The following is a 14,150-nucleotide window of genomic DNA, read 5'->3' as shown; positions in this document are numbered from 1 at the left end:
ATTCTGAGCAAGGCAATGATCCAAGACATTTCCAAAGGACCCATGATGACAAATGCTATCCCCCTCCAGTGAGAGAAATGATAAACTCTGAGTGCAGATTGAAGCACACTTTTCACTTTACTTTTCTTGGGGTTTGTGTGTGTGTGTGTGTGTGTGTGTGTGTTTTCTTTTGCAATATGGCTAATATGGAAATATGTTTTACATGACTTCACATTGTAAAACAGATAAGTTGCTTATCTCAAAGGGTGGGAAAGGGGCTAAAGGGAGAGAATTTAGAACTCAAAAAAAGCCTTTTTTAATGAATGTTAATTTTTGTTGTTGTTGTTGAGGCAATTGGGATTAAGTGACTTGCCCAGAGTCACACAGCTATTGAGTGTTGTGTGTCTGAGGCCAGATTTGAACTTAGGTCCTCCTAACTCCAGGACCAGTGCTCTATCCACTGTGCCACCTAGCTGCCCCTGTTAAATTTTTTTAAATCGTAATTTGGAAATATTTTATTAAATAAAAATATATTTTTAATTAAATTAAATTTTTAAAGAGTATACTTTATAAGAAAAGCACAGTACACACAGCAAACTAGCACATATTTCCATCCACACCCACAGTCCTTGTGAAGTCATACCTACCATTTTATCTTATTATTCCATTGTACATAATAGGCACTCAGAAGAACTAAATTTGAATTCCAACTTTATTCTGTATAGTTTGGAAAGAGAGCTGATCCACAGGGCTCTGATACTTACTCATTGGATGACTGGAGAAATAGTTACTTTATTTCTCCAACCCTCAGTTTCTTCATCCACAACATGGGGATAAAAAAACTTTAATTACTTCGCAAGGTTGTTGTGAAGGCCAAAGGAGATTTTTATATACATATATATATATATATGCATATGTTATATAAAGCATTTTGTAAACCTATAATTGTTACTTGTTGAATGAATGACTCACAATTCTTGTGTTTATTGTAGTTACTCAACAAACAAGCAATTGTAGTGGGGATGCTGAGATGAATAAGATCCACTACCTGTCTTCAAAAAGCTGACAATTCAACAGGAGAGAAAGACATACATATATGTGTATGTATATGTGTGTATATATATCTATATATCTATATATATATAATTACAACAACAAGCTGTATTTGATAAGGAGGCAACATGGAACAGCTAGATTTAGAGTAAGAGGTTTTGTTGTTGTTCAGTCATTTTCAGTTGTTTCTGACTTTTTTGTGACTCTATTTGGGGTTTTCTTGACAAAGGTATTGGAGTAGTTTGCCATTTCCTTCTCCAGGTCATTTTTACAGATGAGGAAACTAAGGCAGACAGGGTTAAGAGACTTGACCAGGGTCACACAGCTAGTAAATATCTGAGGCCACATTTGAACTCAGGTCTTCCAGACTCCAGGCCCAGCACTCTATCCACTGCACCACTGCACCACCTAGCTGCCCTATGGAGTCAGAGGACCTGCATTCAAATCCCAGCTCTGCCACTTACAACCTGGAAGAAGAAATTACATAAAGCAAAGGTGTGGAGGCAGCAAAGCTCATTGTGTATGAGATGGGAGCCATTCAGCTTGCCTTGAACACTGGGTATGACATGCTAACCATTGCAATGGTTTTAAATTCTAACTATCTTTATCTCTTCCTATATAAGCTAAATATTATTTAAAGCTATTATTATACAGTTTTATTTTGATTAAAAACTAAAAATTATGGCACTTACTTTCAGCTGGAAATTTCTTGGCTCGTTCCTCAAAGAACCACTCTCCAGTTTTTATTTTTACATCTCTGAAAAACAAATGAAAAGGCAAACCTCAGGGAAAAGAGATGTGAAAAGTATAAATGGAATCCTGTTGTGCACATTGCACGGAGAATCCCAGATGAGGGAACCAAGGTACAGGGAAGTTAACTCACACAATAACAGACAATCTAGGTCTCTCCTAACTCCTTGTTTATTGTTCATTTCCCCAAACTGTGCTATCTCTAGATTCATTAACTAATATATGCATTATTACTAGCTAATAGTTATTAATTCATCTATGCGTATTATCAAAGGTGGGGTTGGTTGAGCAAATCTATCAAATTACCCCATCCTACCCAAAAGTAATGCTATGTTCTGGTATTTTAGCCATGTAAGAATTCATTTTGATCGGATCAAATCAATGGAAGGCATTCCAACCAAGTGTGAAAAGAAGGGCATAATCTGACTCAGGCCTTAGATTCTGGGAGACCAACCAAGTCACACAAGATTTGGAGAAAAGGTAGGTAGTATCCCATGGGCTAAAATCCCACAGGAAATGCCAGCCAGACCAGGAAATATGGAGAGTTGTCCCATGTCTGAAGATACAAAAAGAAACCATTTTAATGAGAAAGAAAGAAAAAAGAGTAATTGTTTAAAAATAAAAAGATGTAGCTGCACAGAGGACTTCCCAACCAATTTAGATAAGAAAAAAAATGCACAGAATATGGGTACAAGGGTAAGTAACAGAGGATGAATACAAAAATGCAAAAAGCCCCCGTGGGGATAGTGTCATTAATGCTTCAATTCAGACTAGGTGGAAGCTAGTAAGGAACGCTAAGGTCAATAAAATATTCTTTAAATTTTTGCATTTTTGTTTTTAGCTATAATGAGGATCAAAGAGGGATGGCACCACTGATGAAGATGGATGGGAAAATAATAAGCAATAATGCAGGTAAAGGTAGAGCTGCTCCATTTTTATTCGGCTTCTCTTTCTCCCCCAAGGAGATGGATATTTGGCTTGAAAGGAAGACAACAACAATAGCTAAAAGAAAGTTGATACCGAGATAAGAGAGAAGCTAGCAAGAGAACACCTTGTACCCCGCAATGGATTCAAGTCACCTGGCCATGAGGATGCATCTTAGGATAAGGAATGAAGGCCGCAGATGTGAGGGAGCGCTGAGCCACAGTTAGTGATCTTGGAAAGATTGTGGACAACCAGAGGGGCCACAGGAATAGAGAATAATAACAAGGATTGTCCTAGTTTTCAAAAAAAGGGAGTAAAGCCAGTAAGCTTGGCTTTAATTCCTGGGAAAATTCTAGAACTTAGGATTCTAGAACAGAAGTGTCAAACATGCGGTGCAACACTCCCTAGTGTGGCCAGAACTGGACTAAAATGAAATTGGGAAATAATTAAATAAATAAAAATACAATGAAACATAGATAACATTACATTTTAAAACTAAGTCAATAATGGCCCACAGGGATCCTTATGTATAGATTAGCAGCCCCATTTCTATTTGAGCTTGACACCCCTGGTTGAGAAGATGGTTAGTGAATATTTAGAAAAGGAGGTGGCGATTACAAAGATCCAGCAAGGCTTCATCAAGAAGAGGTCACGGCAGATTTTACACAGGGTTACTAGCCTAGGAGACAAGGATTCCATGCTAGAGATATATTTTCACCTAGATTTTAGCAAAGTATTTGACAGAGCCCATCATATTATTCTTGTGGACAAACTAGAAACCTATAGAGCAGGGAGTGACATTAGGTGGATTCGGAGCTGGTTATACTGCTAAACCAAAAAGAATTGTCATTAGCCATCTGATATTCACTTGAAAGGAGGCTCCAGCTGAGCAAGGGAGCCGCTTGCCATCAGCTACACCAGCTCACCCAGAAGCACACTTGGTGGGGAACATGTTTTAAGTTTGAGTAGATTCTCCTTGGGAACCAGGTGTCCAAGGGGTCTGTGTTTGGCGCGGTGGCAATATTTTTGTTAATGTCGGTATGGTATTATGGAAAGAATATTGTGTTTGGAGTCAGAGAAATGGGGATTGAAATCCTGTTTTCATCATTTATAAGCTATGTTACCGTGGGCAAGTCATATAACTTATCTGGGCCCGTTTCTTTATCTGTAAAATGCGGGTGGATTAGAGACACCTTCCAGATCCAAGTCTATGATCCTATGACTTGAATAAAGGGTAGGGAAGGGAATATATATTTATAAAGTACCTACTATGTGCCAAATGCTTTAATAAATATAATCTCATTTGACTCTCACAACAACCATGATAAGTATGTACTATTGTTATCCTCACTTTACAGTCGAAGAAACTGAGGCAAACAGAGGTTAAGTGACTTGCCCAGGGTCATACAGCTAGTAAGTATCTGAGGCTGGATTTGCACTCAGGTCTTCCTAACTCCAGGCACAGTAATCTATCCACTGAGCCACCAGTTGCCTCGAGGTAACAATGGCATACTTATAATATTTTCAGATGGGAGCTAGGAAGTATGGTTAACACTGGATCAGATTCACGGATATCACTGGGAGAGATTTAGCAAGATTAAAATGAATATTTCAATAGGGACATATTTGAGTTAAAATCAATTTTGCAGGTACAAAATGGAAGGAGGAATGTTTAGATAGCAGTTTGTCTGAAAAACATCTGGGGGTTTAAGTGGACTTCAAGCACAATGTGAGTCAACAGTGTAATATGTTAGCCAAGAAACTAATGCAATCATATGCTGTAGTAAAAAAGGCATTGTGTCAGGGATCAGGAAAGTGATGGTTCTGCAGTACTGAACCTCAGATAGACCTCATCTGGAGTGCTGTCTTCATTTTTGAGTGCTATGTTTTAAAAGACAAATAAGCTAGATATGTACAAAGGAGGGAAGCCAGGATGGTAAAACATCTTGACTTCATGCAAGTTGAGTATCTTTTAAAGGAATTGGGGATTTTTAATCTGTAGAAGATTTGGTATACTATTAGTCAATAAATCAAGAAGCGCTTATTAAACACCTACCAAGCGCTGGGGATTCAAAGACAAACATGATAACTCTCTTCAAGGTTTTTAAGGACTTTCAGGCAAAACAGGAATTATTTTTGTTCTGTTTGGCCTTACTAGACAAAACTAGGAGCAATGTGTGACAGTCTCAAAGGAGGTAAATTTAAGCTTGTTGTACAAGGGGAAAAAGTCCTTACAATGAAAGCTGTCTAAAGGAAAAAAGTGGAACAGGTTGGAAGCATTTAGCACAGTACCTGGCATATCATAGGCACCTAATAAATGCTTATTCTCTTCCCCCTTCCGTTCCTCTAGTGCCTTCCCCCTCCATGGGGATCTTCAAGCAAAGGGTGATCAGATATCTTCTAGAGGGAATTATTTTTTAGATGTCAGATTCAATACTCTCTGAGGTCCCTTCCAATTCTGAGATTTCATGATTTCTCTTACACGTATACAATTCAACAATTCACATTTTATGTATTTAAATGTTGATTTGTAGTTGTTTATTAGTTGTTTCATATGTATACATTCTGTTTACCCGGACTATTTTATAAACTCATTTGAGGGCAGGAATCATTTCTTCTATTTCTTTTGTATTCACATAGTAGATGCTCAACACGTGCTTATTACTGAAACCTTAGATTCGTCTATTGGTAATTTCCACATGGTATCCTCTTAATAAGTTTTTGTTGAATTGAACCAAATGGAATTTCTCTGTTGGCTTACTGGAGATACCATAAAATATTCAGCTGTCTTGAACCTCAGTAAGATCAGACTAATAATACCCCTAGGAGTGATGCAACAAACATTTTTCTAAGTGCCTGCTATGTGCAAAGCACTATGCTAAGCCCCAGGAATAATAAAAATCATCATAACACACATTTACAAAGCACTTTGAAGTTTAGAAATTGCCTTCTCCACAACAACCATGTGATGAAAACGATCCCAGAAACAAATGCAAAAACAAAACAGATTCTGTTCTGTAGAAGCTTTCATTCTGTGGGGCAGAAGGTACATATATACAAATAGGTATAATAGTAGGAAAATAGAGGAAAGAGTGCTTTGATAATTAGGGAGATTAAGGAGGCAATACCTCGGCAAAATCATAAAAGAAGAAAAAGGGAGGTAGAGGTGAGGAAGTGTTCTAGACATGTATTTGAGACATGGGGAATAGCCTGTGGGAATCTCTGTAGGGATAATATGGAAAAATGAGTTGGAGAAGAGCTAGTAGTAAAGTTTGGCTAGAATATACAGTTAATAGTGTAATAGAGAAACTGGCTCATGAGGTCCCAATCCTTAAAGTATGTACAATATTCTCTACCTGTTAGGTCAGCCTGCTTCTGGAACTACATGATGCATGGGTCCTTTTCCTCACTGCTTTGGAGCAAGCACAATCCTGGCTTACTTTGAGGTGATGAAAAGCCTTTTAATTGGCTGCTGAGGCAGAACTGATTGCATACAACAGGCTTGAACAGATGCCCTTCCCTCCTTTTCTCTGGTGGCTCTCAAAGTGAGACCTTCTGTGGGTCTCTGGTTGGGGGAGGGGCCTCAGGCCTTCTGTCTCTCACCCAGCTGCTATATGGCTCTAAATGCACAGTTACAATGCTTCTTTTGTCTCGTGGTGTTTATTCTTTTCTTTTTGTTTGTTTGTTTGTTTTTTTGTTTTTACGCAATTAGGGTTAAGTGAATTGCCCAGGGTCACACAGCTAGTAAGTGTCAAGTGTTTGGTCTGAGGCCAGATTTGAATTCAGGTCCTCCTGACTTCAGGGCCAGTGCTCTATCCACTGCGCCACCTAGCTGCCCCTGTTTGTTCTTTTCTGATCATGGGAAAATGAGCATCAAAGACAGAAAGGAACAGTTTACAACCTTGTGAGCCTCAAAAGGTTAAAACCACCTGAAGTCCACCAGCTGAGTCTACCGGTAGTTTCATCATCCAAGCTTGGTGAGGGGACCGAGAAACAGTCGATTTATCCGTTTCACATGCCACTGAGGAGCCAATTCAGCCAATCAAGGGAGCCACTCATCCTTTAGCTATACGCTACTCAGAAGTGAACATGTTGGCAAGAATGCCTTATAGGGATCTCGTTAAGTTTCAGTTGACTGTCCATGGGAAGTGAGTGGGTGTATAGAGAAGACAGTAAATACTGGTTGGAGATATTGCTGTACTTTGGTTCTGCTTTTACCTTCTCAGTAAATATCCCTTTTTAAAAGCTAATTGATATTAACTGGATAATTAATATTGGGGAGAGGTTAACTGACCAATTGATATTGGTAAGGGAATATCTCCAACCCCTTAGGCTTACCCCTAGAGCCCTATGAGGAGAAATAGTAATCACCTACCCTCATGAGTGGGGTTGGGAGAATGAGGGTTGTACTACAGCACCAAGGAGGAGGAACAGTGGTGGTTGTCGTTGTAATGATAGTAGTGGTAGCAATAGAAGCAGTAGCAACAGTAACAGCAGCAGTAATAGTAGCAGCAGCAGCTAATATTTACATAGCTCTTTAAAATTTCCAAAATGCTTTATAAACATTATCTCATTTGACACTCACAATAATTCTATGAGGCAGGTGTTATTATTATGACTATTTTACAAATGAGGAAACTGAGCCTAAAAAGGGGGCAAATTCAGAGTTCTATCTACTATACCAAAATACGGCTGAGAGTTTTCGTAGGAGGCATGTGTGGAGAACTTTAAATGCTAGGATGCAAAATTTCTATTTTATCCTAGCCACCGAAGGTTTGTGTACTGGGGAGCAATGTGGTTAGAACAATAGTTTAGGACAGATGGATTGAAGGGGAAAGAAAAAGACAATAGAAAATGTATTAAAATTGGCCATAGGTGATAATGAAGATGCCTGTGCTGGGATGATACCAGTGGAAATAGAAAGGAAGGAGAGCTGTGAATGTGCATTGATAACAGCTGGTAACTGCTGAGTATGAGATTAGAGGAAGGGATGATGCTAATGCACAAATATCAGTGTGTGTGTGTGTGTGTGTGTGTGTGTGTGTGTACATATATAAATGTGTGGGTATATGTATATGTGTGTGTATATAATGTGTAAGTATATCTTATGTATGTTTGTGTGTACATGTATTGTGTGTATATATATGTATAATGTGGGTATATACATATATGTGTATATATATATTATATTTAATATATAGATATAATGTATATCATATAATGTATTATGTATCTATGTTATGAAGAGAGAGGGGTTTTTTTGGGGGGGTAATACAGTACAAAGGCTGTTAATGTAAGTAATTAATAATAATTTGCCAGTTTTTATCAACCTGTCCGTCCACCACAGTCACACTAACATCAAACACACACACACACACACACACATAGACACACACACATAGGCACACTGCTTCTTTTCTGGTCATCTGGCACAAACTGTCAGAGTATATTATGCATCAGATGGCTGGTGACTGTTCTCATTGCTGAGTAAAGAGTCCTTGGGAAATACTCATCAAGCATTTATAAGCTTCACAATATATTTGTAAGATAGTTCCTGCAGCCTGGAACTTGGAAGGGTAAGGTTGGAAAAAGGAATTGTCTCAGCTCTGATCTGTAGCGTGCAGGGGGTCAAACAATTTAGATACTCTAGGACAACCTCAGGCTGCACACCGCTCACATCTATCCTCTTCCCTCTACAAAAGCCACTACCCTTCTCACCTCTTATCTGGATTATGAAGATAGCTCCTAATGGGTCTCCCACCTCAGGTCTCTACCCTCCTAGTCTATCCTTTATAATTCAGTCACCAAAATTATATTACAAAAACTTAGGTCTGGTCATGTCGTTTCCATGCTCAGTAAACTCCAGAGATTCCCTATTTACTTCTAGAATAAAATTCAAACTCTTCTGCTTGGCATTGAAAGCCCTTCACAAGTTGGTTCTAAAGTCTTTCTAGCTTTTTTAGAAATTAATGTAGGGTCCTGTCAGACTCGTCTTCTTGTTTATCCTCATATTTCATATTCTGCTTCCTGACTCTGTGCCTCTATCTGGCCTGTCCCCTTGGAATGCACTCCTTCCTTACTCCTGCTTCTCATTTGTCCTAATTTCCTTCAAGTTCAGTTCTGAAACAACCCCTCTGTATGAAGCCTTTCTTGATCTCTTAGCTGCTAGCAGCTTCTCTCCCCTCACCCCCATAATTACCTTGCATTGATTTTTGTCTGTATTTTGTTTCTACTTAATTATGTCCTGAATAGAATGACTTTCTTGAGAGCAGCAATTGTTTCTTTTTTCTTTGTGCGCATGCCCAGAACCTACCATAATACCAGGAAGGTAGTGGGTGCTTAATAAATGTTTGATTGATTTATACAAACTGCTTCCAACAGGAAAGAAACTTGACCCTCTATGATCTAAGCTAATATATTAATAAGGGCTTATGAATCCATGCGTCCTCTTTTTCTTTCTAGCACTTAAAGAAAGGAACCATGCCAAGAAAGTGTAACAGAGGCTAATGGTGCAGTAAATACATTCTCATTTGAAGTGCCCCTTTCTATTACTACTTTCTATTACTAAGAATGTCTCTTTCATCCTAATAAACATGACATGTTTCATCAGAGTGAGAATAAAACCAGTGTACTGGACTGAGAAAACCTCCATCTGATGAATGTACTGACTTTCCTATTCAGACATGACGCTTTGGCAACACAAGAGAGCAAGTCAGGCAAGCATATTGGTATTCAGTCTGCCATTTAACATCCCTGTAGTTGCATCTGTCAGTCATAAGATTTTAATCCATATGTAGGGAAAAAAACCTTTTTGAGGACAGTCTTTAAGAATTGACTTTGCTCTACCAAATCATATTTTTAAAAAAATAATAAACAAGGACTTCCAGCTAAAATGGCAGTGGGGCCAACCTAGGACCTCTAAAATGAATCTCTGATGTCTCAACTCTGAGATGTTGTCATACTCTTAAGTCAATTCATCTCCACTTGATGTTTATCTATGGGTTAAATTTGTGCAGAAAACAATGAGCAGAGCAGTGAACTAAGATATGGGTTAGGATTGCTTCCCTTCCAATCTTGACTTATTACTGCACAACCTCAGGTGAGACACTAAATCTCCTTTCCAATCATTCAGGCATTTCTTAAGCTTATTTTCCACACTTCCCTCCCCCTCCACACACACACACACACTGTATTTCATGCCCAGTTACCTCAGTAAAAATTTTAAAAAGCAGATCATTATCTTATATATATTTCAGAGATATGACCAGCAACTCCGATGCCCAAGGTAAGCAAAGGAGGGAGGAAAGCACCCCAAAGTCAAATTTTTTTTTGTTTTTAGGCAATTGGGGTTCAGTGACTTGCCCAGGGTCACACAGCTAGTAAGTGTCAAGTGTTTGGTCTGAGCTGGATTTGAACTCAGGTCCTCCTGACTTCAGGGCCGGTGCTCTATCCACTGCGCCACCTAGCTTCCCCCAAAGTCAAATTTTAAAGACAAATTCAGTTGAGGTGGGAGTAAACTTCAGGTACAGGGATACAAGCCCAATGGGATGATACCATGAAGCTGCTACTGGGGAGATACCACCAAAGGAAAGGAGCAAAGTAGGACCAAAAGGGGAGGAGCTCACTGGGGAATATGGAAGGAAGAAGATAATACCATCAATCAATCAACAAATATTTCTTAAGTGTCTACTCCATGCCAACTCTGCTAGTAATTTCCAACTGAATCAATTAGCCTTTCTAACTAGTGCTAAAATTCAACTGTTTTTACCAGTTGAAGAAGTACAAGTACTTTAAACACCCTCTAAATTTCAGTGCTCTAAGGCAAAGCCCCAGTTTGCCAGCCTTAGTTATGGCTCTAGGTTAGGGTGCTGTAAAGAATGACAGCTGAAAAGCCCTTTATAAATTTTATTCAGCAACTATTTTCTAAAAAATGAATGAAGGTCCTCTAGCAGAAACATGAATTCCAGAGTATGACCATTGCCAAACACTGAACCAAAAATGTTCATAGAGCAATATTTTTATTATACATATGAAATTACTGCTGTTGGCAAGCACTTAAAACATCACCTCCCTGTTTTGCACAGCAGGAAGACTCAGCATTTCATCCCTACAGTTCCATAAAATAGTCTCATCATTTACTGGACAAGAGTGAGGAACCTGGGTCTGCAGAGCTGGCATTCTTTAAAAGCTTGAAAAAATATTATGCATCCTGACTATGGGTTGCTCTTTGACTAATATTCTAGCAGCTAGGAAGCCCTAAACACCAGCTGGTCTGCCTCATTAGTGTGGTTCAAACACCAAAAGCTTTTCAACATGATAGAACACTGTAAAATGGAGCCACATGCCTCTTTTATATCCCACATGGAAAGGCACATACTAATTTGCAATCAATGATTAGCAACCAAAATAATTTTGATTGCATACATATTTGGACAACGATCTCATGCTAAATTATCTTACATCTAAGTCGGTTTCCTTGTTTTAAAATTAACTAAGTTTTTCCCCACCCCCAGATCAGTTAATACGATATCAATAGTTTGTAGGGGAAAATAACTGGTTGTTATGATTAAAATCCGGTAACTATGGCAGGAGCTAGAGAAATAAGATAAAGATAAAGAAGCTATTTTTCTCAAGCTGACAAGAGAACATTCTGCAGTAAATTTGACAATTGTCTTCTATTTGACACCAGGGATATAGCTTTACTCAGCTGTATCAGATGTGAAGACACAATTCCACCTCTCTTAGTCACTCTGCCTTCTGTCAGCAGGCAGGCTTTTGAAAAGTCACTCCTTAGCAAGATACTTCTGGGAATGACTATTTCCCCCCACCCCCCACTCCCTGTATCTCTTTAGGTATCTTTACTTAATTATATGGGAAAATGGAGCTAAGGAAGAAGGTGAAATCTGCCAAAAGCTAAAGAAGGGAATCCCTCTGAATCTGAATGGAGAGGCAGTAGGGTGTAGGAAAAAGATAGCTAGAGTTGGAATCAGGAGGACCTGGGTTTGAATCCTGCCTCTCACATTTAATAACTATGTGACTGCATGAATTATTTAACCTCTCAAAGTCTAAGTTGCCTTATCTGTGAATAGGGACAATAATAGCATCTAGTTTAATGTGTAGAGAGTACTTTGTAAATGAGAAAGCATTAGATAAACGTCAGTTAATATTAATTAACTTAAAAGGAATGGATGTATTATGGAAAATGCTGGTATGTCTAGCAACTTCTCTCTAAGAGGTCAATTAGAAATGGTCTTTTGAAATATGTAAGAACCACACACTTTTCATTGTGAAGATGTTGAGAGTTTTGTGAGGAAATTATGACATTGGGGGAAAATCTGAAGGGTCTCTCTGCTTGGAAGATCAGAAGATGAAAGCCAGAGAATCAAATTCTATAATGTATCTTTTTCACTATCTATACCATTGATCACAGTTTCTTGAACCCAAATATGTTACTCCACTAAGATCAATACAGTTCTGGTTCAGTCCCCAAAAGTGCAGCTCTAGACCTAAGTCCATCAATAGAATGGAAGCTTCTTGAGAGCAGGAACTATTTCATTTTTGTCTTTGTGTCATTAGTATCTAGTATAGTGCTGGTCACACGACAGGGACTTAATAAATATTTGTCAATAATTTGAGTAGTTAATCCCCAATCTCAAAGAATAGTAGGAGACCAATTTGCTTTAGGGACTAATCTGAAAGTTTGTTTCTACTCTGCTTTTAGAAAAGCCAAAGGAATCCTTTCTAGTTTGAAACCTCTGAAGTCATCCCAAATCAGGTTCGGAAGGGACCCAAATTCCCTGCTCACTTTCAGAATTGATCAGCTTCCTAGAAATCCAGGCCCATTCCCTGATGACCTGGCATATACAACACTACTTTCAAAAATTTCAATTTCCTTTCCTCCTTTTCCTCTTCTTCCTTTTCCTCCTCTCCTCATTCCCAACCCTCACTCACCATCAGTAACAGTTATCAGGGACCTTTTCTGCTTTGTCCTGCCCTATCCCTCTTACCTCCGCTTTATGAAATTTCTTATTAATTACAACTCAGGGCCAAAAATTTTGTGCTGAGTCTCACAATTTGTTAGGACTCCTTCACTTGAATAGCCTTCTAATAGTATTTCTGATAAATACCAGAGGGAAACAAAATTAAAAAGAAAACTTTCAGGTATCTGGGGTCATAAATTCAGTCTACTTTGGACCAGGACAGAAAAGCAAATTTCAAAAACTAGCCATTCAGTTTCTCCTTTTTCACTCCCAGACCTCTTGTGTGGTTGACTCCTGTTGCCTCTACTCCCTAGCTATCCAATTCCATCATTTTAAAGTTATTTTTTTTCAATGAGCAAACATTTATTTTCTCTCCTTTCTATTTCCCTCTACTGGAGGGGACAAAAAGAAAAACAAAATCCTTGTAACAAATATGCAGTCAATCTATGCTGTATTTGAGGATATCTGCTTTACGATACTAAAACTCATCATCATCATTTTCATCATCATCATCATCTTCATCATCTTCATGGCTAGCATTTATATAATACTCTAAGGTTTGCAAAGCATTTTATATATGTTAATTCATTTGATCTTCCCAATAATGGTGAGAGGGAGGTACTATTATTATCCCTATTTTAGAAATAAGGAAACTGAGGCTCAGAGATTGAGTTCCCCAAAGTCCCATAGCTAACAAGTATCTGATGCAAGATCCTAATCCAGTCCTTTCTGCCTCCGAGTCTAGCCTTCTATCAATGATGTCACACTACTTCTATTACTACTATTCAGTGAACTACCAACTGCCCTTCTAATTCTGTCCTATACTCTGGGCTGATATTTATAATACTAATTGGACTAATTATTTTAGTTATCCAAACATCAACTGCTTCTACCATGTCATTTCCCTGCTTAAGATCATACAGTTTAAAAAAAAAAAAGACCCTATAGTAGCTCCCAATTGCTTGGAGTCCAAAAACTTCTACCTGGCTTTCAAGACTTTCCATGATCTACTTCCCTCTGCCTCCCCCCAGTATCGATCTAACCTTACGTCCCACTCCTCCCCAGCCTGCAACCTCTGCCCTAGTCAGACAACTCTATTCAAGGACCCCTCCACACACCAAGCTCATTTTTATTGCTATGCCTTTGCTCATGTTCTTCCCCTAACCCAAAATGTCATTCTTCATACCAACCTGCCTCCTACCTTGGTAAATCTAGATCTCGTCCATCTTTCAAGGATGAACTTGAGTTCCTCCTCCACAAAACCTTTTCCAGTTATTAAAGTTGACACTGATCCTTCCTTTTTCTGGATTCCTGCAGCCCTCCCAGTCAGCATCTCATAGCTCAGCAATTCATTGATTTGCTTTTTTCCTATATATTAGTTTTCTCTTCCTAAACAGGTTGTGTGTTTTTTTGAGGGCCTTCTCTTTCTTTGGCATCTCCTCTGGTTTCTAGCTCTGTTCTGAA

The 14,150-nt window shown here is 38.6% G+C and overlaps 1 protein-coding gene across 3 annotated transcripts in view; it reads right to left on the bottom strand.

Moving 5' to 3' along the window:
• The window catches only part of LOC114031396 (synaptotagmin-like protein 3), a 95,184-nt gene that overhangs the window by 52,219 nt on the left and 28,815 nt on the right, over positions 1-14,150 (bottom strand). For all 3 annotated transcript variants that reach the window (XM_027846455.1, XM_027846457.1, XM_027846456.1), the window contains one exon: positions 1,725-1,789. In XM_027846455.1, the coding sequence (XP_027702256.1) occupies positions 1,725-1,789 (65 nt within the window). The remainder of the gene's footprint in view (positions 1-1,724; positions 1,790-14,150) is intronic.

The sequence above is a fragment of the Vombatus ursinus genome, unplaced genomic scaffold (assembly GCF_900497805.2).
Source record: "Vombatus ursinus unplaced genomic scaffold, bare-nosed wombat genome assembly UNPS02015175.1, whole genome shotgun sequence".
Taxonomy (NCBI): domain Eukaryota; kingdom Metazoa; phylum Chordata; class Mammalia; order Diprotodontia; family Vombatidae; genus Vombatus; species Vombatus ursinus.
Note: the sequence above shows the minus strand (reverse complement) of the source record. Positions and strands in the feature narration are given on the sequence as shown.